Source organism: Hoplias malabaricus, chromosome 15 (genome assembly GCF_029633855.1).
Source record: "Hoplias malabaricus isolate fHopMal1 chromosome 15, fHopMal1.hap1, whole genome shotgun sequence".
Taxonomy (NCBI): Eukaryota; Metazoa; Chordata; class Actinopteri; order Characiformes; family Erythrinidae; genus Hoplias; species Hoplias malabaricus.
Window position 1 is genome coordinate 23,980,737 of NC_089814.1, and position 26,516 is coordinate 24,007,252.

Sequence of the window (26,516 nt, forward strand, 5' to 3'; positions counted from 1 at the left end):
ACATGATCTACCCTGCTAACACAAACTGTAGTCTATCTGTTGGGCTGCATACTTTGTTAGCCCTCTTTCACTCTGTTCTTCAATGGTCACGACCCCCGCAGATGTTATTTAAACCCTCAGTGTCACTGCTGGAATGAGAATATTTTTTTTTTTTTTCAGGAAAACTGTAATCATTTTACCTCTACGATGAACATGTCCTCAGCTCCTCGTTCGAAGTACATGCGTCTTTCTCTCTTGTTGACGCACAGAGATTTCTGAGATGTGCACACTCCGTTCTGACCATAGAGTACAATGAAAACATCAGCGTCTGTCCCCGCTGCAAAGATGTCAGTGGTGAAGACCTTTATCTCATATGGAACATCTGGAACAGGAGAACAGGGGCAGGTTAGATACTGCAACATCCCCAATCCATTTTGCAGTTCACTGTTCAGCATTAAGGAAAGTGCTACATCTCTGTTTATGCACAGTGCTGTACAGTCTGTAAAGTGACCCTTCATTTATGACATTCTCTGCAAAAATACCTCTTGCACCGTACAAGTCTGCATACACACTCGTATATTACACACACCTGCCTTTTCTAGCCTACAATTTGTGTTGTCCACCTTCTACCTTTTCATCAGTAGTTGGTTTCTGACAACAGAACTGCACTTCTCCAATGCTGATGGGGTTTAGACAATGCAAAATTCTCATCAACACCAATGTGTCTGATACACTACAACCAGCACCACACACACACAAGTTAGTTTCTGTGAATTGTGGGGATATTATATAGCCTTTCGTTAATTTTGTGTAATCTTACCCTAATCTTATTCCTTACTAATACTAGCCTCCCCTATCCCTAACATGTTTTCACCTTAAAGTGTAATGGTTTATATATTGGGCATAGGTTTGTGGTCCCCAGAAGAAAGAAGGTTTCCCATAACACGAGTGTGTAAACCGGTTTGGGTCCTCACAACAGAGATAGTTGATAACAAACGGTGTAGCAAATGGATGAGTTGTATACCAGGCAGGTAGAACTCATTTAGTTGTCAGTAAAATGTACAGGTGGCAGTATATGGTAATAAATATATGGAATTTAAGAGTTAAATCTTGTGTGTGTGGCATACAGGGTGTGTATAGTTCTGTCTGCAGCTCATTTGGGTACAGGTCTCTAACAGTGGCTCCATCGTCCTCTCCTTTGTCTAGCCAGCGACCACAAGGGAACCGCAGACGCTGTCCCAGAGACGGAGCATCGATCTCTACCCAGTCCAGAAACCAGCCTGGAGAACCACCTGATACAAACACAAAACACAAAAATACCACACACACACACACACACACACACACACACACACACACACACACACACACACACGCACACATATGCATGCACACAAACACTGTAAATAATTGTCTGTAGTGTTTTACACCAAGGCTGCACAAACAGTAAATCTTAACTTGACAGGCTTCTTGTCTGAATCTGAAGACCCCTATTCAATCACATGTTCTGCTGCCTTTCTACGAGAACATAAGGGAACATGTCCTCTACATGGAACACACTTAAATAGGGTTTATTTTGGCACTGTTTCGATTTAATTGCTGAGTTCAACATCAATAAAACATATATAAAAATCTAAAACTTATTTTATGATTTTGTCTTGAGCAGCATGTAAACTACAACTGAGCTTCAGAAGTGTGTTCCCTGTCAAGATGTACTTAGAAATGCTTATAACAGAACATGTCTTTTGACTAGGGATGTCCAAACTTTTGCATGAAGCTGTACATTACATCATCAGTGACGCATACAAGGATTGCATTGATGGGTCAGTACATGCCCACAACTTGACATTCATGAGCTTCAAGTCCACAGTGAACTTCATTTAAATGAACTATTACTGGGAAAGAGCCTTTTCTGCCATACATTTAATATGTATAGTGATGTACTGTCTTTAATCAATATGACTGATGGCATTAATCTAACAATCTAGACACAGTTTAGACACAACTGCTACTCTCTGATAAGTAACAAAGAATGAAATTGTCTAATATAAGTTAAAAACTATTTCATTAATGTAAGACACTACAGGAGAACGTAATTTTTAAAGGAGCACTTAGGTAAGATTATATATTTTTGGCTCCTGTGCTCCCTAATCAGGATCACTGTGTCCAGACCCTATCCATACACAAGTCCATCACCAAATTCATCTTCCCTGCAGTGTCTTGCCTTAAGGAAACTCTTGACCCTAATTATTAGGATATGGAAGAACTAAAATATTACTTTTGTTTTTTGCTGTAAAAAAGAACAGCGATTCGTTACAGTGTTAACACACAAACACACCCACATATACACACGCCCACCCATCAAAGAAATGTGAGTGAACAAACAGTACAGAATAACTACCAATGATTATAGGTGTATATGAACATAGTGTGAGTACAGGCAGAGTGATTGTTTGTGTGTGTGTGCATACCGGAGTTGTCGTGTCCTATGCGGATTCTTTTGAGTCTCCCAAGGTCCACAGCCTCTATCGTAAACTCATCAATCATTCCCAACTCAAATTTATTCTTATGATTCTTAGAGGCTTTCAGATTTATAATACCTAATCACACACACACACACACACACACACAAACGTAAAAATCCATCAGTAGAGCTGGTTATTACAAACAAAACATTGTTCAATTTTCAGTCACTCTTATAGACTTATTTATTTAACTGACACACATACAATCTTGTAATCATGAATTATAGGGACATTGCATAGACTTCCATTAATTATGTGGAGACTTACCCTTAACTGTTCCATAAGTATTACTAGCTTAATGCTAACCTAAAATCCAACACTAACTTTAACCCTAACTTAAAACATGTTTCCCCTAATAATGTACTGTTTTACATTGTGGGGACCTGCTGGTGGTCCCGAGAAGGAAAACAAATCACCACAATATGAGTGTGTAAACAAGTTTTGGTCCTGAAAATATGATATATTCCTGTACACAAACAAACACTCATACTGCTGGTGGTTACCTGTGTCATCTCTGGTCCCGTATAGTACAGCATAAATATTAGCATCAGTTCCAGCATATTTCTTCTCCCCTGTCTTGATTCTCATGGTGTATGTTGTTGACATGGCTACACACACAAAAAAAAACATACACAAAAATAGTGTAAAAAACAGTGTAAAATACTTCAAATTTTTTAATGAAATTGTACTCCACTGCACTCATCTGTACTTACCTTTCTGCTCAAGTCCAAGCTGCGCTGGAGATGAAGACTCTTCTCCATCTTCATCCTCCTCTTCTTCTTTCATGAAAGCCTCATCCACTGGAACCAGTTCACGCGCCAACTGCCCGTCGTCTTCATCCACCGCTAGCCATCGCTGGCAGGGAAAAAAGTACCTGAAACACATACACCAGGATTAGAGAAGCAGAGAGGACAAGGGGCTACTGTGAGTCAAAAAAAAATCTCATTTAAACTTCCATAACACTGACAACTCAGTTAAACAACAGTAGGGTTATGGCAGTGGTTAAGCTGTTGAAAGGCAAGATGAGCCCCAGGGAACTTGTTCTAGCCTCTTTAAGGGGGTAACATTTACATAGCTGTATGACACAAATTAACAGGTACTGTCCCAGTTTAAACCAGCCCTGTCGTTATGGACAAGTAAGTGGTCATTAATGTCACTATAGAATTGTTTCTGGAAAAATGCTCCCAAGTTGTCCCTCAATAAGCTGTACCCAGGCCTGCCCTGGAAGCACACACACAGAGTGACACCGAGAGAGAGAGAGAGAGAGAGAGAGAGAGAGAGAGAGAGAGAGAGAGAGAGAGAGAGAAACATAAGATGGCCGCTAATCTCCCCTGAACCCTTTTTCATTCTCTTTTCATCTATCATTTATAATGTCAAAGAGTTTGTGTGTGTGTGAGAGGAATGCTCACGTAGTTTCATCTTTTGTGTCCACAATCTCCACCCGTTCCAGGTACCAGGCAGCATTGGCTTGTTTGTTGTCGTGCCGAATCCTCAACTTTTTCAGTGACCCCAGGTCCATCGCGGTGATGGAGAACATGTCCTCCTAAGACAAGTTCAAAGAGGCAAAGTGAGACTGTGTTCACTTTAGTATATAGGTGTGTGTGTGTGTGTTTAAATATGTATGTAATCATGTAATCATAACTTTCCTTGCAGTGCTGTGAAGGTTACAGATTTCATGCATTGTATGTGTGTATGTCTGTGTGTGTATTTGTAGCACCTTTCCCCGTTCAAACTTGTTGAGGTGGTTGGACTTGCGGAGTTTTCTCTCTCCTGTGTCCCCCATCTCCCCATAGATGTTGATGTAGACGCTTGCATCTGTGCCAGCCCCCCACATAGTGCCAGTAAACACATGGACTTCATATGTGTTTTCTAAGACAGAACCACACAAAAATAATCTGCATAAACACCAAAGTAAAAACTAAAACACTCTCTTTGTCTCTCTCTCTCTCTCTCTCTCTCTCTCTCTCTCTCTCTCTCTCTCTCTCTCTCTCTCCCTCTCCTACCCTCCAAGTCTTCAAAGTCTTCGGCCTTCAGCTCCACTACTATCTCTCCATCCTCCTCATCCCGGGCAAGCCAGCGGTTACAGGGAAAATGAAAAGTTTGTACCACCTCCTTCAGCTCTCCTGGCTCATCCTCTTCCTCCTATTCAGAGAGGGAGGTAGAGGGGTAGTTGGATGGTGGATAGATAGATTGATGATTAGATGGATTGGTAAAGGGATGACTTCATGGATGTTGAACATATGTATGAGCAGAACATATTCATGTTTGTAATTTTTTATTTTTTGAGGATCTACAGTCAAAGGACTACTCTCTTCCTGAACCTACAGACCTTCTTCTTCTTCTTCTTCTTCTTATCTTTTTTATCCTCTTCTTTTTTCTCAGGTTTCACCATCGCCATGATGAGCCGTTTCACGTCTACCGTGTCCAGGAACCAGCCAGAGCCAATACCTGATCCGTCATGACCGATCCGGATCTTGTAGACCCGCCCCACATCCAGAGCCTCAATCTGACACAGCAAACGGGTAAAAAGAGCAGTGGCTTCTCAGTGTCTCAGAAAACATGATTCCAGACAGATCAGCAGATCTATTTAATGTTGTGTATGCATAAAACCCATCAGCTACTGGTTCCCAAATGACCCGGACATCTAAGGCTACGTTCACACAGCAGGTTAAAGTGGTCCAAATCGGATTTTTTTTTTTGTTTTCTGCTGTTCACAGTCAACCAGAAGAAAAGGTCCTCTGTTTCATACAAAGCACTTTCGTTTTTGAATGGTAGTGGATAGTGTGATCATGAGTGAACATGGCATGGGGTTGTGACTCATTAGTGAATGTAACAGGATGAGTGGAAGGTGCATTACGTGTATAAAGCCACAGGTGTATGGTTTATGGCAAGCCGTTTTAACATTAAATCGTGCGACTGGATTTACATTATAGATATCTGCAATTTATTTATGAATAGATACAATTTTAAATTATTCATTCATTCATTCATTCATTATCTGTAACCGCTTATCCAGTTCAGGGTCGCGGTGGGTCCAGAGCCTACCTGGAATCATTGAGCGCAAGGCAGGAATACACCCTGGAGGGGGCGCCAGACACACACACACGTTCACTCACACTTTTGAGTCGCCGATCCACCTACCAACGTGTGTTTTTGGACTGTGGGAGGAAACCGGAGCACCCGGAGGAAACCCACACGGACACGGGGAGAACACACCAACTCCTCACAGACAGTCACCCGAAGCGGGAATCAAACCCACAACCCCCAGGTCCCTGGAGCTGTGTGACTGCAACACTACCTGCTGCGCCACCCTGCCACCAATTTTAAATTAAGATATCTCTAATAATATTTTGAGTAGGAGAAATAACATTTGAGATATCTTTAATTACATTTTGACTAGTGTAAATGACGTCAAATTTACCAATGATTTCAATGGAAGCTCCAATTCAAGATATCTTAAATTAATTATTGACTATCTTAAACATTCATTTCAGATATCTAAAATTAATTTATGACTAGTGAAAAAGTAAATTAGAGATGTCTTGCCTTTTGTTCTGACTAGTCATAATTTCCTCCTTATTAAAGATATCTTAAATATATTTGAAGATATCTGAAACTAAATTGTAGATATCTCAAATTAAATTCTAGATACCCTGAATGAAAGTAATGACTAGTCAAAACTAACTAAATCCAAAATTGTATTTTTGACTAGTCAGAGTTTCTTTTAAGATATATTCAAATATATTACAGATATCTTGAACTTATTCGCCTTTTGTACTTCTGATATCTTAGATGATCATTTTGGCTAGACAGAATGTGATTATAGATATCTTAAATTATTATTCTGACTAGTCAAGATGTAGCTGATGTACATAGCCCATTTTAGAGCCATGTAAAAGTTGCCAGGTATGCATATTATAGTGGACTTTGGTTTCACATTTTCAGTAAAGTCACTTAACACAAATATTTGTAGTTGTGGGTTGTATTTTTGAGCTTGTTTTCTAAAATGTTATTGGCTTTTTGGGCTTGCTTCATAGAGATAATGCCCACGAAAATAAACCTGTAACGAGGGACTGATACATGCAATGACTACAATTCAGATATCTGAAAATGTATTTTTGACTAGTCGGATTTAAATTTGAGATATCAAGTAATTTGTAGTCATTTGAGCCATTTTAGCTTTTAATCATTTTTTCTTGATATCAAGAATTCAATTTGCACATGAGAAAATTCAACTGTTACTAGTAAAAAAGCTATTTTTAGTAGTAAGAATTTAAATATTCAATTCAATTTCAATTGTCACTAGTTAAACTAAAATTTCAGATATCAGAAATGTAATATGTACTAGTAAAAATTGAATTCTTGATATCAGAAATAAAACTTTCACTAGTAAAAAGTACATTTTTACTGGTGAAAATTTAATTCATTTATTTTAATGGGGGAAACATTTTTTACTAGTAAAGAATCAATTCTTGATATCCAAAATTTTAATTTTACTAGTAACAATTTCATTCTTAATATTTCTTTCAGGAATTCTTGCCATAATTTCAGGATTTATGACTCATCACATGACGAATTTGCTGACGTCATTAGAGATATCTTAAAAGACATTTTGATTAGTCAAAATATAACTGTAGATATCTTAAATTACTGTTCTTATAGATTGTAAATGCAGATATCATAAATTGTGATTCTGACTAGTCACAATACTGTCACTAGTCAAAACTCTGTTGTAGATATCCAGTATTTAATTAAAGATAATCAGACGAAAGCTATTGTTAAATATTAAAATGGCTTGCCATATAGTGGCTGTTGTATATCTTTCTGCTGCTTGTGAGTGCCCCGTGCTGTTTCAGCGTGGTCCACGTGGTTTTGCTGTACTCAGGTTATCAAGCGTGCCACGTTGTGTGATGGGAAAATGCAGATTAACACCAATGAGTAATGGTTAATGATAACTAATGATTTATATTAATGACACAATATATTCAGGGAGTAATGGTATTGATAAATCTTGATTAATGCTTACTAAATTATGTAGGCCTTAGTGGCCTTAGTGTGCTTGTGAGCTTGACCTGAAGGGACTTATTGCATTGTGTTGTGTTACTGTGACCTGTGGGAGGAAGGCGCTGAACAGATTAGAAGGAAGGCAGTCAACAACTGAAGGACATCTCTCACCATTTTTCCTGACAGTAATAAAATTGGAGATAATGAGGCACTAGTAAGGAAATGTTTGGGCTGATGGAACGAGACATGATGTAATAACGCCCAAATGGCACACATGATGGTGTACATGACTGGGGTCCTATATATTGCATCAGTCATTTAATAAAGACGAGAGATAAGAGAGAATTCTTGACTACGGGTCTTTATTCCTCTGGTTTCTCCAAAGAATTCTTTGAGCATCGATCTTCCTTCCTGGTGATACTTAGAGATTAATTTTAGAATTGCCATAACACGTTGCACTGCCTGACAGTGTGCTGCTAGTGGTCTCACTGTGCAGCCGCATTGGAGGTACTGCAGTCTCGCGGCACTGAGGCTTATAATTATATATATATTATTATATTATAATATTATATAATATAATGTATATTTTTTGAGTTAATGTAACTTTTTGCATGAGTTCTGCTTACTCAAAATGTTAAGTGCAGTTTGTTGACTTAAATTTTTTTGTTGAGGCCACCTCAAATTTTTTACAATAGTGGCCCTGGAGTTTCGTCAGTTAATTTGTTTATTTTGTCCTTTACTATTTACTTTCTTCTATTGATGTGCATTATTACTTTTTGTATTTATTTATCCTTTGGATTGTTTGATTGCTTTCAGCTTTCAGTCTGTGATTTTTTTTTTTTGGTTAATGCACTTTTTAAAATAATAATAATAATAATAATAATAATAATTATTATTATTATTATTATTATAACTATTTTATTTGGTGTTTTTGCATTATCATATTTCTGTTATTATTTTTGTTCATTTTGGATAATTGTTTTGTTGATTGAGTTTTGTGTTGGTTTAGATGTTGTTTCTTTTGGGGTTTTTTCTTTGGCCCAGTGCCTGTGTATGGTGAGTCTCCTGGACCTGCATTCAGAGAACACCCTCTCATCATGCATTCACCACTTAAAGTGGTCACCAATTAGCGGATTGAATCCTGATCCAGTCCGGGTTTTATTTGTGATTCTAATTGCTGACGTGTCAATGATTTGCTACCGCACCTGGTCCGTAGTACGGTCACTACGGTGATCAAAACCGCACTCAACTGATTTAATGGTGAAAATACCAGCGCTGCTCCTGCAGCCATTTCGGTTTTCTGACACTTATGGTGAGTAACAGTTGGAAGTAATTTCTTCAGTACAGTTTTCTCAGTGTAGTAGAAAGAGAAAATAGTTGCAGTGAAAGGTGAAGTTAGAGAAGGTTTACATGAAGCTTAGTGCGTAATTCTGATGATATTAAATAAGAGATGGAACCCCATTTCAATATCTGTTGGACCATTGTGCAATCTGAGTATATGGGAGGACCAAGTATTGACATTTTAAACATTCAATATTTAAAATCTCCTCTGTAGTAATTCCTGTTTTTGTGGAATAACATATTAAACATTGGTACAATTGCATAAATATTAGGCCTATGACACGTCTAAAGTAAATCCCTTGCACTTGCTCACGCTCTCTCGCACTCCATGCCCCCCCCCCAAACCTCTGTTGCTTTCCCTTGCGCTTGCTTTCTCTTGTGCTTGCCCTGTTGCACTCTCATTTTGATGTTGTTGCGATCTCTCTCCCTCCCACTCCATGTCAACCCCAAACCCTCTCTTGCTCTCATTTGTGCTTGCTTTCTCTTGCGCTTGTGTTTTCTCTATTAAGAAATACAATTATTTCTTAGGGTGTTGCCGTGGTGTTTCTGGTGCTATGAAAGATTTAAGAATTTTGATTTTCATGGGGATAATGATTTTTGGGGTAATTTTTTTTTCATACAAATAATGATTATTTTGGATATGTTTTAGATTTTGTGTGAGTTACATTTAAGTTAACATTAAGTGACTAATTATTTTTTTGTTTGTTTGGGTTTCTTAGGTATTTTTGCTGAAGCCATGTCATGCCTGAATATGTGAAAAGATGTCAAGACCACCCAACAAATGATCTAGGTTGTTATGTTACACATTTAATGCTGTAATGTAATAAAGTGTTTGATTGAATCAACTTTTACTGTGCTGAATGGCATTGTCACAATTATTTAAAGATTCATGTTTTACAAAATATATTAATAATTCTCCAGTTGCAGTAATATATCTTTGTGAAGTATTTCATGGCTTATGCCTAGTCCCTAGGACTGCAACCCATTGATAGATCTTAAAATTGATAGAACTTAAAAAAAAAAAAACTGTTCCACACACAAAATCACAGACCTTAAATATCTCAGTGGTTCCCCTCTCAAAGTTGTTAGAGCGACTCTTGAGCTGGATGACCTCAGTTTTGCCCTCTTCACCATATATCTGCAGGAACACGTTAGCATTGGTTCCTCCCGCAAACACATCGCCCGTCACAACTGTCACCTCGTAGTTAATCACTGCAATCACAACATGAGGTTAGTTAACACACTGGACACTCTCACCGGCATATTTTAATCTATGTCACTTTTGCTTTCAGCTTCATGTATGATAAAAATGGGGGTGGGTGAGTAAAGAATCAGCCGTGTCTTCACCTTCAAAAACCACAGCTGAAGCACTTTTGAGCAAGGCACCTAACAACTGCCTGCTTGTTGAGGTGCCTGCCTGCTGCTCTGTGTGGGTGGGAGTGATTTTGTCTGCTCTGCTTGTGTGTACAATATTTAGAGCAGAGGAAAATTAACCATACAGACACACACCTGTTGGCACCTGAAACTTAAAGACAATATTCACAATTTTAAGGATTAAAAACTAACACCACATTCGGGAGCGCTACAAAACTAAAGCTACACTTGAGTTACGGTGGTAATTCAGTTAATTAAAAACTTAACAAGTTAAACTTCAGCCACTTACAAACATACCGTTCCATCTTAAAAGAGCTTCTGAATGTAAACAAACCAGAAGGAACAGCATTTCCCCACAATTGGTGGGACTGACACCAAATTCAGAAGACCACTAAATGCATAAAAGTAAATGCATACTGAGTGTGCTACAGAAATAAACAGCTAAAGATACAAATAAGTTTCTGTGGTTATTCAAACAATGAATAAAAGCTTAAATGCATGTTAAAGTTCAATCCCACAAACAAGCTACAGTTGGCTTCTTACTCAAACATATTGATCCTGAGCTTCTAAATGAACATAACCTTTGGAGTAATTCTCCAGAACGGTCTACATTGCCATTATGGCCAAATATCTTGTGCAATCATCTGATTGAGACACGGCACATCTGAATCCACCCCTCTCAGTCCAGCCACCACACCTGGACCAACAGCTCTCAGAATATTGAAACCTGTCAGCTGCTTTCAGCAAATGATGTTTCTGCAAGATGCTGGTGGCATGAATGCTTTCGCTTCTGACAAGATCTCATCTCATGGATTCTTCCTTTTTCCCTGTGAGAAATTTGACCGATAGTGATGCTACCAAGCCCCAGCAAAATCTGAGGTTTCTGTAGTTGGTGTGTTCACCAAGTGTCTGGGTGGGTTTCCTCCAGGTGTTCTGGCTTCGTTCCACAGTCCAAACACATATGTTAATAGATGGAGTGGCTGTGTGAAATTGTCCAGTCTGTGAGTGTGTTATACTGTCCACAGGTGAGTAGTGTTTGAAGGACTGGGTGAGTGTGATACCTTGTGATGGACTGGCACCCTGTCCAAGGTGTTACGACCACAACATTGATCAGTATGAAGTGGTTAAAGAATATGAATGAATGAATGCACTGATGTACAGGAGTTGGACAATGAAACTGAAACACCTGTCATTTTAGACAAAAATAATTTATTGGTATGGTGTAGGGCCTCCTTTTTCGGCCAATACAGCGTCAATTCGTCTTGGGAATGACATATACAGTCCAAAAAAACATGGAGGGTAGGTGAATTGGCTTCTCTAATAACTGTCCTGGTGTGAATGAGTGTGTATGTTTGAGTGAATGTGTGTGCGCCCAGATATGGATTGGCGCTCTGTCCTGGGTGAAACCCTAGTGCCCGATGCAGTCCTCCAGGTGGACGGTCGTTCCTGGTCGAGAGTACGCTGTGCGCATTTGGATGCCGCTTCTCACCAGTGTGTGTGTAGATTGAGTGTTCTGAGCGTTCTGAGCAGTGTGGATTGTAAAGCGTCCTTGGGTATCTAGAAAGGCGCTATATAAGTGTAACGATAGATATACATGCCTGCACAGTGGTCAGAGGGATTTTAAGCCATCCTTCTTGCAGGATAGTGGCCAGGTCACTACGTGATGCTGGTGGAGGAAAACGTTTCCTGACTCGCTCCTCCAAAACACTCCAAAGTGGTGGCTCAATAATATATAGATCCGGTGACTGTGCAGGCCATGGGAGATGTTCAACTTCACTTTCATGTTCATCAGACTCATGTTCATCTTTCACCAGTCTTGCTGTGTGAATTGGTGCATTGTCATCCTGATACACGGCACCGCCTTCAGGATACAATGTTTGAACCATTGGATGCACATGGTCTTACTTGTGCAATGTGCAGTTAATGAGGATTGGCCACCAGGCTGGTCCAATTTAGCCATGAAACCTCCCACACTAAAATGATGTGTTTCAGTTTCATTGTCTAACCCCTGTAGATGAGGCCCGTGTCTCACTATCTTCAGATTTACATTGTGTATCTATTTGAGTAAATGGAGTATTTTGTATGAGTGTGTGTGTGTGCCTATGTGTACATATCTCAATCTCTACTTTCAGGATCAGTTTCTTTGAGAAAACGTGGAAGAGTGCATATGGCTCTGTTGCTCTGCTGGTTCTCGAGTGTCTCGATTCTTTACCCATGTGTTGGAGTGTGTAACTGCATGTATGCATGGAGCTCATATTTCATTGCATGTGTGTGTTTGTGTGTTGGCCGTGTATTGCCTTACATTTCTCAATCTCCAGTGTCTCGCTGGGGTAAATCTCGATCTCCACCTTGCCATCTGCCGTGTCTTTGCAGAGCCAGCGGTGACTGGGGAACATGTACTGCAGCCCATGCACCGGAATCCAGATCTGCACGCTGTCTAGAAACCAACCCGCACGCAGCCCCTCATTAGTGTGGCCTATGAGCAAGCGGTTGATCTGCAAGCCACACCCATAAAGAGGAGAATAAACAGGAAAGGATACAAATTAAATCAGGCCAGCAAGAAAATCAAGAATAATATAGTAGCTTTAATTAATTTACTGTGAAATTTGTAAATATCTGAAAAATATGTTCAATTAAATATACATATAAAATCAAATATACATTATATGTAAAAGATTGATGGCAATTACGAGAGTATCAGTGATGTCCATCACTCCAGATAAGCCAGTTATACTGCTCCAGTGCTGGCCCTTAAGGCCATAGCCCTCTAGCCTATACTTGAAAATAGTGTCTTTAGACCCTGTCTACATGGATATGGATATATTTAGGGAGTATGGAGTGATTTGGTATTATACCCCTGTGTTTCACTCATGCTTCATGGTGTTTTGATGTCTGTCTTTAAGCGCTATTATGGCCCTCTACTGGACTGTTTTCGTATTCGTCTGGATGGGCTATTAAAAAACAGATGAAGGAAAATCCCAGTTTTTGAAAATATCCAGATACATGTGGACAGGGCCTTAGGGTCATGTTCAGCTGCTCCAAATCATCCTATTTCCTCACATGCTTTCGTATATAAAATATAGTCCAGATGCATGAATGCCCTCTCTTGCATACAGCTTTGTTCCATATGTTCATTGAATGCAGACTCCTGCAGAGTGTCTATCAGAAATTGGTTGTAAATGACCTGCACTGATTTCTAGAAGCAATTCTTGCCTAGAAGTTAAGCAATTTTAATTCACAAGCCGCAAGTGGCAGTCTCTGTCCTTATATTCTGATAAGAATTTCCTGTATACCCGGATTTTTCCACTGCTGGTTGACCCATATGATTAGACACTTAAGTACACCTCTAACTTCGGCTGCTTCCGCCACACTATGGCCTTTGGGATACCCAAATGCAATCACTGCTTTTTGCAAATCATTAACATCACAGAAGACCTTAACTGCACTGTACCACCTCTTCTCAATCTATGAATCCCATCACATACCTGCAAGAATTTATAGCCTGACGTTATCACCACCTTAAACAGTCAAGGTGACTCATTTTTGTCTGGAAACTTATTTATTGTTGAGCATTTTTGGGAGTAAGGAACTGAGATCTACATCTACTGATGTGTCCTTAGAGTCCAAGTGGTCGAAAAGCAATGACTGGAAATATCTTAAAATACCTTGCCAATGTCAAACGTTTCTACAGTGAAGATGTCAGTCTGTCCAGTTTCAAAATAGTTGCCCAGGTCGTTATCGGAGACAACCAGCATTATCTTATCAGTGTCTCCTTTCTCTCCATACAGCTTTACAAACACATTCGAGTCTGTGCTGGCCCCGTTAATGCTGCCTGTCTTTATTGCGATGTGATAACTCACATCTGAAACATAATGCAAAGAACACAAACAGCACACACAAGACACACACATTTTATTCTTAAAGCACTTCAGCAGATTCAGATTAATGGGGGGATTTTCCACTATTGCTGTAAAAATTAAGTGGCTAAGATATCAAAGTAAATAAAATGTGCCAAGTCAATTTTGAGAGAGAGAGAGAGAGAGAAAACTCACTAAACAAACGCTGCCCATCTGCAGTGGGCACTAGTTCTCTCACAATCAGACCATCATCTTCATTTCGATCCAGCCACCTGCAGAGAGAGGGGGGTGAGGTTTAGCAGAGAGATCTTTGTTTATCTTTGTTAGAGTGCATGTATCATTGTCTGTTTCTGTGAATACAATTCTAAACGAATGTGTCACACAAAACATGTGTATGTGTGAGTGTGTGTTTGGTATCCTGTGCTTTAGCTCATGTTCCCATCACACTGTTTAGTGTCGATTAGTAACTGGACACTGTTTCCTCATCTATATAAAGATCTTAACACAACTCACACACACACACCGACACGTTCCCTCCCCTGCAGTCACTGTCTGTACACACCTTTGTCACACAACCTATGCAACACAACACCATAACAGCTTTAGTCACATAATCACAGGACCCTGCTATGAGGGAGTGTGCTTGTGTGTGTGCACGTGCAAAGGCCTGCTGTCACAGAAGTGAAACCAGGACAACTCTCAGTAATGCTGTCGAGATGCTGTGTCTTCATTCATTACTGTTAAAGGGCGGCTTAGCACTGCTTCGCAAACAAAAGGAAGGGCCAGATTACAGTGGACAAGTCTCTGACATTGTCTTGGAGAGAGAGAAACCCCATCCTTCAAGAACATACTTGATTATGGCGGTGGAGAGAACTTACTAACATCTTGTTCACACTATAAGGCAAAAGAGTAACTGTTGACCAGTCGCTTTTAAGAAGAGCAGGTGATTTGTAGCTGTAATTTATCTGTGGGATGCAGAGCAGAAATTGCTCAGACACAATCACAGAGACACATCTGGTCCACTGGACAAATAAACAGCTAGCTAGAGCTAATAATGGGAGACAAATGAGGACAATCAACAGTCGAATCCAGGGATGTGCTCTTAGACTTGCCTGTAACAGGGGAACTCCACAGAGGTCGACTCTGGCTGACCCTCCTCTCGGACCATCACTTTGTCCAGGAACCAACCACAGCCTCCACCTCGTCCATCATGACCAATCCGAACCCTCCTGATTGTACCCAGAGTCACAGCTTCAATCAAAAACTCATCTGCCTGAGAGAGAGAGAACTCTCATCATGGTTTGTTAGGAATAATATTCCTCTTCCCCGAGACGACAGTGCAGTTATCTGTTAGCTAACATAACAGATCTAGGAAGTTAGTATTCTCCTCTAAGTGTTTAGATCTGTCCAAATATGCTGCGTTAGCAACAGTGTGAAAAGATACCAAACCTGAGGATAAAATCAGGCAAAAAAAAAAAAAAGGACAAGACATGCATTTGTCACCTGTTACTTACATTGCCTTTTTCAAACTTGTTGACGTTGTTTTTGCTCATGAACATGAGCCTCTCTCCCGTATCCCCCAGGTCTCCAATCAAGTTTAAGTACACGCTAGCATCTGTCCCACTGCCACTGACATTCCCAGTGCAGATGGTTACTCGATACTTCAACACTATACAGCACATGAAATACAACAAGATATAAATGGCAATATACAAAACAAAACTGTTCTACGTATGTGTCACATCGTTCACACTAGAAAATAATTCTGAAACATGTAGCTGTAGTTTCAGGGACATGTTGTTTTATGGCTGACTCTTTTTAGTTCTCTTACGTGGCAATGGCTCTGGAACGTGAACGCCGGTTGCCGGCAGTTCTCTGATGATTTCATTGTCGTCTTCATTGATGTCCAGCCAGCGATTGCATGTAAAATTGTACTTTTCCCTGGTCAAGGTCTTCATTAATGTGACCTGTACAAGAGCAAACACACACATCAAAAAAGTCTACATAGACCTCTTTCAACTAGCGTGGTGCTCATGCCACATTCTCAAACAGTTCCATGTTGTCTGTTGCAAGAACATATTTCTCGAATCCATGATCTCACTGGTTTGGAACCAGCAAAGCTGTGATGCAAGTGCTTTTCTACCATTTATGATTAACAGAACACGGTCCTGGATCAATGTTTGGAGTTTTGGATTAGATTATTTAAAAATGGTGATTTTGATGGTCGCAAACGGAATCTTAAAATTAACTTAGATTTTAATTAATTGTTGTTAACTGTAATTTTTAATAGTATTTATAACGGTTACCATAAAATGAGATCAGTAGAATGTTTAAATGTTGAATTCAAATTTTATGTTACACAAAAAATGCTTTAAATCTCATTTTTACACATTATCCAAACACACATTATGTAGGGAACACCCACATCGTCATTTTCTTGGAGCTCTCAAACCAGTGTAAATGGGTGTCCATCATTAAAACTAGTTAATGTTAACAAGTGCCTTCTCCTGTTCCGAGCACTGGCACTCTGTTGTTGTAAAAGTGGTTACAGGCAGACAATTTGATTATGTTCAATAAATACATGGTCACTATGGGGCTTGCAGAAAGAGGTTAATCAGTTGGCCTATGATTGACGGGTGAATGAATGAGTAAGCGACTGACTGGACAGAAGGGGGCATGATTTAATTTGTGAATAAAGTGATGTTTGAGGGAGTTAGATGGATCAACATTCTCACCCTGCCTAGATGCCAGCCAGAGAACGGATTTCTTTTCTCATGCCAGATCCTCAATTTTCTTATCTTCCCAATATCAGGCATCTCGATCTGTCAGCCCACCACAGACAAAATAGAGTTGAAAAATCTCAGTAGATCAAGCATTAATCTGAGCTGACTATAGACGTGGTGAGTGTCTCACACACACACAGACCCACAGGCTTAAACTACCTTACCATGAACTTGTCGCACTGGGCCTGTTCAAAGCTGTCTGATTTGCTCTCCAGCTTCATCACGTCACTCTTGCCTTTCTCTCCATAAACCTGCAGGAACACCTGCGCGTCTGTACCTGCTCCTTTGATGTCAGACGTGAAGATCCACAAAGACCACGGGAACTCTAAATGTGGGATTTTTTTAATGGAAAAAAATAATATTAATGTCTTAGTATCATAAGATTAACATTTCTGATAAACTGCATACAGCTTTACCAACAATAAATCAAGGTGTGATATTGGTAAGTTGTTGCTCAATTCCTGCATCTGAAGATGTGACACAGTGACACCGTACACACATGGCATTAACATGTATCCTGTGTTATCTCAAGGACGCATTGTGATACGATCATTCAAACCACATTCTGAGGTTTCAGAGACACATGACCATGTTGTTCTTGTAGTGTGAACGGCAAAGCCTTTCAAATGTGTCTCTGACAGCAATAAGCACTGCCCACATCGACTGCTTCACTGAAAAAGCCAAGATTTTTCCAAAGAACAATGAAGTTTCAAGCAATAAGTAGTGTGTGAGAGAGAGAGATTTGGCTCTTGTAACTACCAGTGAAGAAAATGCACACAACCCACTTTTATTAAACACCTGGGTCCAGCAGTCATTACAGAGAAAATGCATTTTAAAATACAGTTTCTAATCCCTGCCCCCAACAGCCCCAACCTCACTGATCAGCCCAGCTTTCAGCATTACACTGTGCGCCTAAAATCCCCCCAAAACGACAGCCTGGCCCTAGGAACACATCCCAAAGAACTTAAGAAATTAACGTTAAAATAAATTTGTTAACCAAATATAGGGTGACCAGATCTGAGATGGTGAAAAAGAGGACACATCAACCAATTAAATGTTTACAGAGAAGGTTATCGACCAATAACGGTAGCTCTACAGTCAGACCGTCCAATCCGAAGATTTTAGGCTACTTCACCATGCCCCCTTCTCACTCAAGCGAACCAAATGGAGTAGGGGAGGGCGGGACTAGTTTATGAACGAAACACTTCTCGAAATTCTATGTAAGCTCTAGAAAAACAAAATCCAGGACGTTTGTGAAATTCCGCCCGGACATTTTTTTAAGTCTAAAAAAGAGGACATGTCCAGGTAAAAAAGGACGTCTGTTCACCCTACCAAATACAGCTAACCCTCCGGCTAAACAGGGCTACTCTCGCTCCTGTATGGCATTATGGGAGTGTTAACGCTTTATTATATTTCTCTCACAACAATCTAAAAGTATATTTATGTTTAACCTATATATACTTAAATTAGTTCATTCAGGGTTTCTGAAGGTGTGTTTATTATACAAACCGGATTCCATAAAGTTGGGACACTAAACAAATTGTGAATAAAAACTGAATGCAATGATGTGGAGATGGCAAATGTCAATATTTTATTTGTAATAGAACATAGATGATAGATCAAAAGTTTAATCTGAGTAAATGTAACATTTTAAAGGAAAAATATGATTCAAAATTTCACAGTGTCAACAAATCCCAAAAAAGTAGCAATGAGTGGCTGGAAAAAGGAAATTGAGTATATAACGAACAGCTGGAAGACCAATTAACACTAATTAGGTCCATTGACAACATGATTGGGTATAAAAAGAGCTTCTCAGAGTATCAGTTTCTCTCTGAAACCAAGATGGTAAGAGGATCACTAATTCCAACATTGTTGCGCAGAAAGATAGTGCAGCAATACCAGAATGGTGTTACCCAGCGTAAAATAGCAAAGACTTTTAAGTTATCATCATCAACCCTGCATAACATCATCTAAAGATTCAGAGAATCTGGAACAATTGCTGTGCATAAGGGTCAAGGCCATAAAACTCTACTGGATGCTTGTGATCTCCGGGCCCTTAAACGTCACTGCACCTCAAACAGGAATGCCACTGTCAAGGAAATAACAGAATGTGCTCAGGAATACTTCCAGAAAGCATTGTCAGTGAACACAATACTCCGTGCCATCCGCCTTGCCAGCTGCAATGCCAGCTACAGTGCAAAGAGGAAGCCATTTCTAAGCAAGCTCCACAAGCTCAGATGTTTGCACTGGGCCAGGGGTCTTTTAAAATGGAGTGTGGCAAAATGGAAGACTGTTCTGTGGTCAAATGAGTCATGATTTGAAGTTCTTTATGGAACACTTGGACACAATATCATCCGGACCAGAGAGGACAAGGATAACCCAAGTTGTTATCAACGAGGAAGGTGCGACAAAGAAGGCCCAAGACGATTGAACAGTTAGGGGCCTATATTAGACATGAATGGGAGAGCATTCCTATTTCTAAACTTGTGAAACTGGTCTCCTCTGTCCCCAGACGTCTGTTGAGTGTTGTAAGAAGAAGGGGGATGCCACACAGTGGTAAAAAATGGCCTTGTCCCAAATTTTGGGGGATTTGTTGACACCGTGAAATTTTGAAACATATTTTTCCCTTAAAATGATACATTCTCTCAGTTTAAACTTTTGATCTGTGATTTGTGTTCTATTCTGAATAAAATATTAGATGTTGGCACCTCCACATCATTGCAAAGTTGTGTCCCAACTTTTTTGGAATCCGGTTTGTATTTCTAGAATAAAACCTCATGGAGTTATTTAAGTGTTTTGGCAAAATTGTAAAGTAAACAGTAACTAAATAAGAGAACAGAAAAAGGACTCTCACTCTTCTGTTTGCGCTGGCGCAGTGAGACCATTTCATATAACTCCCTCTCCACTAAGCAGTCTCCTTCATCTTCATCTAGCCAGCGGCTGCATGGAAACACCTGCTCAAGCCCAGTGTAAGGACAATACACAGTCACCTGAGAGAGAGAGAGAGAGAGAGAGAGAGAGAGAGAGATGAATGCACAATAAAAAAAGTACAGTAAAGTCTGAATGTCAGTATACAAACCATACACGCATAAACACACACCTTTTCACAGTACCAGCCACAGCTAATGCCAGCATTGTCATGTCCGATCGTCACTCTGCTCAACGGGCTAAGCAAGTCAAGTATCTCTACGTTAAAAACGTCGATCTGAGCACGCTCAAATGTCCCACCTTCCAGAAACAACTTCCCGCTGTTTTTAACGCCCTTGCGGCCGTGCATGACCAGGTGGATCTTTGAGTTAGTGCCAGCTCCCCGAATGTCACCCGTCATCACCTGGACGTTATACACAATTGCTGTGGACAAAGGGTCAACATGGAATAACACACTTACATATCATCACGGTACATTTAAAAGTATATATTTTTTACAGTGTTAAAATATGCAATAATACAAAATATCTTTGTGGGGTTCCTCAGAGCTCTATGTTAAGCCATTTCATTTTGACAAATGATGAACTTAATGCTGACCTCTTTTTGCACTTTTTGCTCCTGTTCTTTTACATTCACAAACACTCATAGCCTTGCACCTTACCCATTGGTTGTGTGGCTCCAACCACCACATCTCTTTGTATCTTTCCATCACCCTCAGAGATGTCAAACCAGGCATTAACAGGAAACTCATACACCTCCTTATTGCCCATATCATCTATTACAACCTGAAACACACACAGAAGCACATAAATATCATAAACTCTCAGAATCCCTTTAACGAGCAAGAGAATGCTTGCATTATGACAGCAAGGGTTAAATGCATGGCCTTCCAGGCTTGATTGTAGTAGCACTGCTGTGATTGATCCACTTGTACCAGTGCAACATACCAACACACCACCACAACAGTGCTGAGAATGAGCCAGCAACCATTAAATCATACCTGCCCTGTGTGGGTCCTGACTATTGAAGAACAGAGTGAAAGGGGGCTAACAAATTATGCAGAACAACAGATGAACATGTGTAGAACTGCAAGTGCAATACAGGATGTGAGAACATCAATATTATATAAGAGCTTTTTTAATCTCTTAAACTCTTTTAATTAGGCTCAAAGCAATCTGGAGGAGACACAGAGCATGACTATGTGTGTGTATGTGTGTGTGTTTGTCTGTGGCAGCTTCTGCCTATGATACATTATCATGTTATGCGCTATTGCTCTGGCTCTTAAGAAATTATCTTAGTAATCTAATCAAAACGGCATGAATAAAAAATCACCCAGCAGCCCAATGAATTACAGACAGACACACACTGAACAAATGAATCATTGATTAAGAGTGTGTGTGTGTGTGTGTGTGTGTGTGTGTGTGTGTGATCATTATTTGTATTAGTATGATTGGGTTTTGTAGATTGTGTCCACTCTATTAGACACACCTCCACCACCTGGTCCACCTTGTAGATGTATAGTCAGAGACTCATTTTTTGCTGTACAGCTTGTGTTGGTTATCCTTTAATTCTTATTCAGTCATTAAAGTTGGCCGCCCACAAGACAATGCTGGCTGGATATTTGTGGTTGGTGAACTATTCTCAGTCCAGCAGTGACAAAGGGGGATTATAAACTCCAGCAGCATGGCTGTGTCTGATCCATTCATACCAGGGCAATACACAGTAACTCACCGCCACCACGTCAGTATCACTAAAGTGCTGAGAATGATCTACCACCCAAATCATAACTGCTCTGATGTGGTCCTATGAAGATTTCTGAACATTAAAGAAAAAAGGAATCCAAAGCAATAGATGGACTACTGTGTATAACTGTAGAATATGTAATATCAAGGTGGTGGTGGGTTGTGTGTCTTGTGTATGTGCTTGGTGTATGGCACCTGACATGGGCAGAGCAGTATCCATAATGGTTCTGCCAAAATTCTGGTCCATCTGTTCATTTGTTCCCTATGTCCTTTCAAGGGTATTGAATAATAGACATTCACTTGCAGTATGGCTGTGTTCAATTTTCCATATAGTACAAGCATCCTCACAATATTTTATAATCCCTATATTATTTGGTCAACTCTTTACCTTATCACAGCCCCAGCCAGCGGAGGAGCCCTTGTTGTTGTGTCCTATGGTGATTTTTCTCACTCTGCCCAGGTTTGGGGACTCGATGGTGAACTTGTCCTCATTCCCCCTCTCAAAATTATCCTTCCCCTCACTCATAAGCTTCCTCTCCCCTTGAGTATATGCATCAGTACAGAGGCATTCATCAGTGACATACAAATGTCATACAAATGACAAAACATTCTTAAAAAATAATGTAGTGGATGTAGAAGTTATATTTCAGAATCTCAGAAAACCACACATACACATACCAGTATCTCCATGCTCTCCAAATATGGTCAGGTAAACATCTGCATCCGTTCCACTGCCTTTGGCATCCATTGTGAACACACTGGCTATGTACTTGTTTTCTACAAGGAATAAACACACACCAATGCTGGTTCAGCTATACTTGTGAGGACCTTCCGTTGAAATATTGATTAATGAATTATTGATTATTATTATTTTTTAACAAGCATTAGACATTGTGAGGACCAGCATATTTTTTTCACATTACAAAAAAATGTGAGATTCTCCTCACAATTATATAATCCCCCACCTCACACACACACACATGCGCACACACACACAAAATAGGATTCTGTTTTTATTTTCCAAACATGAAGAATGTGTCTACGTTAGGGAAATTCTTGTCCCCGTTTCTTCTGAAATGAATCCTCCTAATCAACATCTATGCTTTTGTGTGGATTTGAATGCATTCATCCACATGAACATTAGTAACAGTTGCTGATATTTGATGATATTTGATGATTAGTTCTGGATCACAAACACCATTAGAGAAATTGGAGCTCAGTGCGTTAGCATCATGTAGAGCTGCTCCAGAGCAATTTGTTTGCAATTTTGTTTGTCTACATGGGTTTGTTTATCCACAGGTGCATCTGAGTAAATTAAAATATCATCAAAACGTTAATATATTTCAGTAATTCAGTTCAAAAAGTGAAATTCATATAATATAAAGATCCATTGCAAACAGAGTGGTCTATTTCAAGTGTTTATTTCTTTTAATGTTGATGATTATGGCTTACAGCCAATGAAAACGCAAAAGTCATTATTCTCAAATCTTTAATCTAAAATATTAGAACTAACAACACAAAAAAAAAAATCTGCAAAGGTTTCCTAAGCCTTTACAATGGTCCCTTGGTCTGGTTCAGGAGGCTACACAATCACAGGGAAGACTGCTGACTTGAGAGATATCCAGAAGGCACAGTCCTGCTGTACTAAAGGAAAGTTGAATGGAAGGAAAATGTGTGGTAGAGATGGTGCTCAAGCAACAGCGATAACCATAGCCAGGATTGTCAAAAAAAAGAGTATTAAAAAATTTGGTGGGGATTCACAAGGAGTGGATTGCTGCTGGAGTCAGTGCTTCAAGAACCACCACACACAGACATATCCAGGACATTGGCTACAACTGTCGCATTCCTTGTGTCAAGCCACTCTTGACCCAGAGACAATACCAGAGGCGTCTCACCTGGTTCAAGGAGAAAAAGCACTGGACTGTTGCTCAGTGGTCCACTTTCAGATGAAAGTAAATTTTGCAATTCATTTGTAAATCAAGGTCCCAGAGTCTGGAGAAAGAGTAAGGAGGCACACAATCCAAGCTGCTTGAGTCTAGTGTGAAGTTTGGGGAGCCATGTCATCTGCTAGTGTGTTTGTCCACTGTGTTATATCAAGTCCAAAGTCAGTGCAGCCGTCTACCAGGAAATTATAGAGAACTTGATGCTTCCTTCTGCTGACAAGCTTTATGTAGAATTAGATTTCATTTTCCAGCAGGACTTGGCACCTGTCTACACTGCCAAAAGTACCAGTACCTGGTTTAATAACCCTCAGCAGTGCCACAGGCTGATTGCTTCCATGCCACGCTTCACTGATGAAGTAATTCATGCAAAAGGAGCCTTAACCAAGCATTGAGTTCATATACTGTACATACGTTTCAGTAGAACATTTTATATATTATTCTAATTTTCTGAGATAATGACTTTTGATTTTTCATTGGCTGTAATTTATAATCACCACTGAATCTATAAATGAGTTTCACTTTTTGAATTGAATTACTGAAATAAATTTACTTTTAAATAATATTCTAATTCATTAAGACACACCTGTACACAACACTGTGTGAAGATTTAAATAGATCATATGAGGTGTCTAAAAATGTATATGTAAAAGACAGAATGTAAAGGTTAGCCAGTCCACACATGAACACACACACACACAGTGAGAGAGAAACATAAGATGGCCCCTTATCTTCCCTGAGCCCTTTTCCATCTTCATTGATCATGTCAAGGATGTCAAGGTATTGTCTTTCTCTCTCTCTCTCTCTCTCTCTCTCTCTCTCTCTCTCTCTCTCTCTCACACACACACACACACACACACACAGACACACACGCACACACACACTCACACACACAGAGTGGCAAATGTTCCACATTTGAATACTTCAGGTGGTCATAGGAATATGAACACTGTTCACTGTATGTTTGTGTGTGTGTGTGTGTGTGTGTGTGTGTGTAAGAAAGTGTAACGTTATCAGGCTAGTGTGTTTAGGTGCTGAAGGTGAGGGTGTTGAGTAATAAACATATGATAAACATATCTGCAGAGAGTAACTTTAGTCTGCAGTACAGTAAAAGTCTCTGAAAACTCTGGCAACCTTTTTACGCAACCTCTTAACACAGCACCACACCTCACAGCACCTTAACAACATCTTTATTCATGGAGCACTATCCATATACAAGGTTCAGCCAGAACATTACAATGACCACCTTGTTTTTGTACTCATCGTTCATTTGATCAGCTCAACAGACCACACAGCTGCACTTTGTAGTTCTACAATTACTGACTGTAGTCCACCATTTGCTCTGCACACATTGTTTCACTCCTTTCACTCTATCGACAGCTATGATTTGGGTGGTGTATCATTTTTGGCACTGCAATGACACTGAAGCAGTGGTGGTGTGTTGAGGTCTTGTGGCTCACTGCTGGACTGAGAATAATCAAAGACATCCAGGCAACAGCATCCTGTTACCACTGATGAAGGACTAGAAAACAACCAACAAAAAGTGTACAGAAACAGATTTGATACTGGTGAATGCTATTTCACCACTTGGGTGTTTCTTGTTGGGAAAGAATGGTAGGGCCTACGTGTAGGGCTATATACCCCTTGAGACAGAGATTTTTCAGGGGCACACTTCAGACAAAGAGGTATAACCGGCAAGATGGTGGCATAAGTGACCAAAGAAAGCCACAAATAACACTGTTTTCTCCTTTACAAAGCTATGATAACCATTGTATTATCTTAGTTTAATGTAGTTACTGTTAGGGTTACGGTCCCTTTACTTCAAAACAGGCATTAAACATCAATAGTAGTTTGCAGATATTTCTGAAGTTCCAGTTCCACCTTAAATGTTGATGCAATTATATTCTAGTGCCTCTGACTATTGTTAAATTTAAGGTAGATCTTTTGAACAAAAACACGCTGAATAATGCTTCATAACACAGAGTTATGAGTGGGTAATAATATATAATTATGAAATATTTTAAAGGCATGATGTCATAAATTTAACTACATTAAAGTCTAGAAACTTTGATATCACTGTTGGCCAGGATCAGAGCACCACTGAAGTGCTGTTTTTTTTTTTTTTTTTCAGATGATGATATCAAACTGTTGAAAGGACATTCTTTGTAGGGGAAGATTTAAAACTACACCCTGTTCCAAGTGGCAATTTAACACTCAAAAAACTATGTGCAGTTGGATTCACCTACTGTCTCTGACTTTACATCTACAACGAGGACTTATGAGGTAGGTGTATCTAACAGAGTGGACAGTGAGTGGACACAGTGTTTAAAAGCTAATGACAGTGATTCTTAAACCAGGGGGTCATTTAAATGTTATGGCTGATCAGTGTATTTGTCACAGTAAAGTGCATGTGGGATGGTCATACGTTTGGGGATGTCCATAGGATTGAGGCTGCCCAGCAGGTGTCTGACTGTGAGCCCATCTCCCTCCTCTCTGCTCAGCCAGCTATTACAGGCATAGAAGAACCTGAGGTGTGGCCGGTTCATGTCCGTCACAATGACACGATCCAGAAACCAACTGGCACTCATTCCTGTGTTATCATGTTCGATCCTGAAAGGAAAAAAGGCATTGGAAGAGGTGTGATGTTTCAGGCAACATATATTTGCCATGAATACCTTAGGTATATGTGTGTGTGTGTGTGTGTGTGTGTGTGTGTGTGTGTGTGTGCGTTTGTGTATGTGTGTGTGTGTGTGTGTGTGTGTGTTTGTGTATGTGTGTGTGTGAGAGCCAGTTTAGGCCAAAATTCAAACTTACCTCTCACACTCACTATTAATCCTCTCATACACACTATCAAGACTGTCATGCTCACCATCAATTCTCTCATAAACACTGTCACCTCTCACACACCATCTCTCCTCTCATACACACTATTAAACCTATTTGTTTGATAGTGAAAGTGAGTATGTGAATATGTGAGACTTGATTGGCCTAGAGAGGTGTCATTACATTTTTCTGTGTCCTGTGTGCAGTTACTTTCTTAACA

At 39.8% G+C, this 26,516-nt stretch overlaps 1 protein-coding gene across 1 annotated transcript in view; it reads right to left on the bottom strand.

Moving 5' to 3' along the window:
• Window positions 1-26,061, bottom strand: part of LOC136668843 (lipoxygenase homology domain-containing protein 1-like) — a 36,156-nt gene extending 10,095 nt beyond the window's left edge. Inside the window, exons 1-23 of the mRNA XM_066646571.1 lie at window positions 25,899-26,061; window positions 22,212-22,310; window positions 21,922-22,073; window positions 20,453-20,576; window positions 19,964-20,214; window positions 19,718-19,853; window positions 17,028-17,188; window positions 16,816-16,902; window positions 15,912-16,047; window positions 15,595-15,749; window positions 15,193-15,353; window positions 14,276-14,352; window positions 13,889-14,085; window positions 12,526-12,718; window positions 9,901-10,061; window positions 4,834-5,010; window positions 4,508-4,646; window positions 4,222-4,373; window positions 3,914-4,047; window positions 3,218-3,378; window positions 3,008-3,112; window positions 2,451-2,579; window positions 180-361 (exon numbers count right to left, since the gene is read on the bottom strand). Coding sequence (XP_066502668.1) covers window positions 180-361; window positions 2,451-2,579; window positions 3,008-3,112; window positions 3,218-3,378; window positions 3,914-4,047; window positions 4,222-4,373; window positions 4,508-4,646; window positions 4,834-5,010; window positions 9,901-10,061; window positions 12,526-12,718; window positions 13,889-14,085; window positions 14,276-14,352; window positions 15,193-15,353; window positions 15,595-15,749; window positions 15,912-16,047; window positions 16,816-16,902; window positions 17,028-17,188; window positions 19,718-19,853; window positions 19,964-20,214; window positions 20,453-20,576; window positions 21,922-22,073; window positions 22,212-22,310; window positions 25,899-26,061 — 3,432 coding nt within the window. The remainder of the gene's footprint in view (window positions 1-179; window positions 362-2,450; window positions 2,580-3,007; window positions 3,113-3,217; window positions 3,379-3,913; window positions 4,048-4,221; window positions 4,374-4,507; window positions 4,647-4,833; window positions 5,011-9,900; window positions 10,062-12,525; window positions 12,719-13,888; window positions 14,086-14,275; window positions 14,353-15,192; window positions 15,354-15,594; window positions 15,750-15,911; window positions 16,048-16,815; window positions 16,903-17,027; window positions 17,189-19,717; window positions 19,854-19,963; window positions 20,215-20,452; window positions 20,577-21,921; window positions 22,074-22,211; window positions 22,311-25,898) is intronic.
• Between the last annotated feature and the right edge of the window lie 455 nt (window positions 26,062-26,516).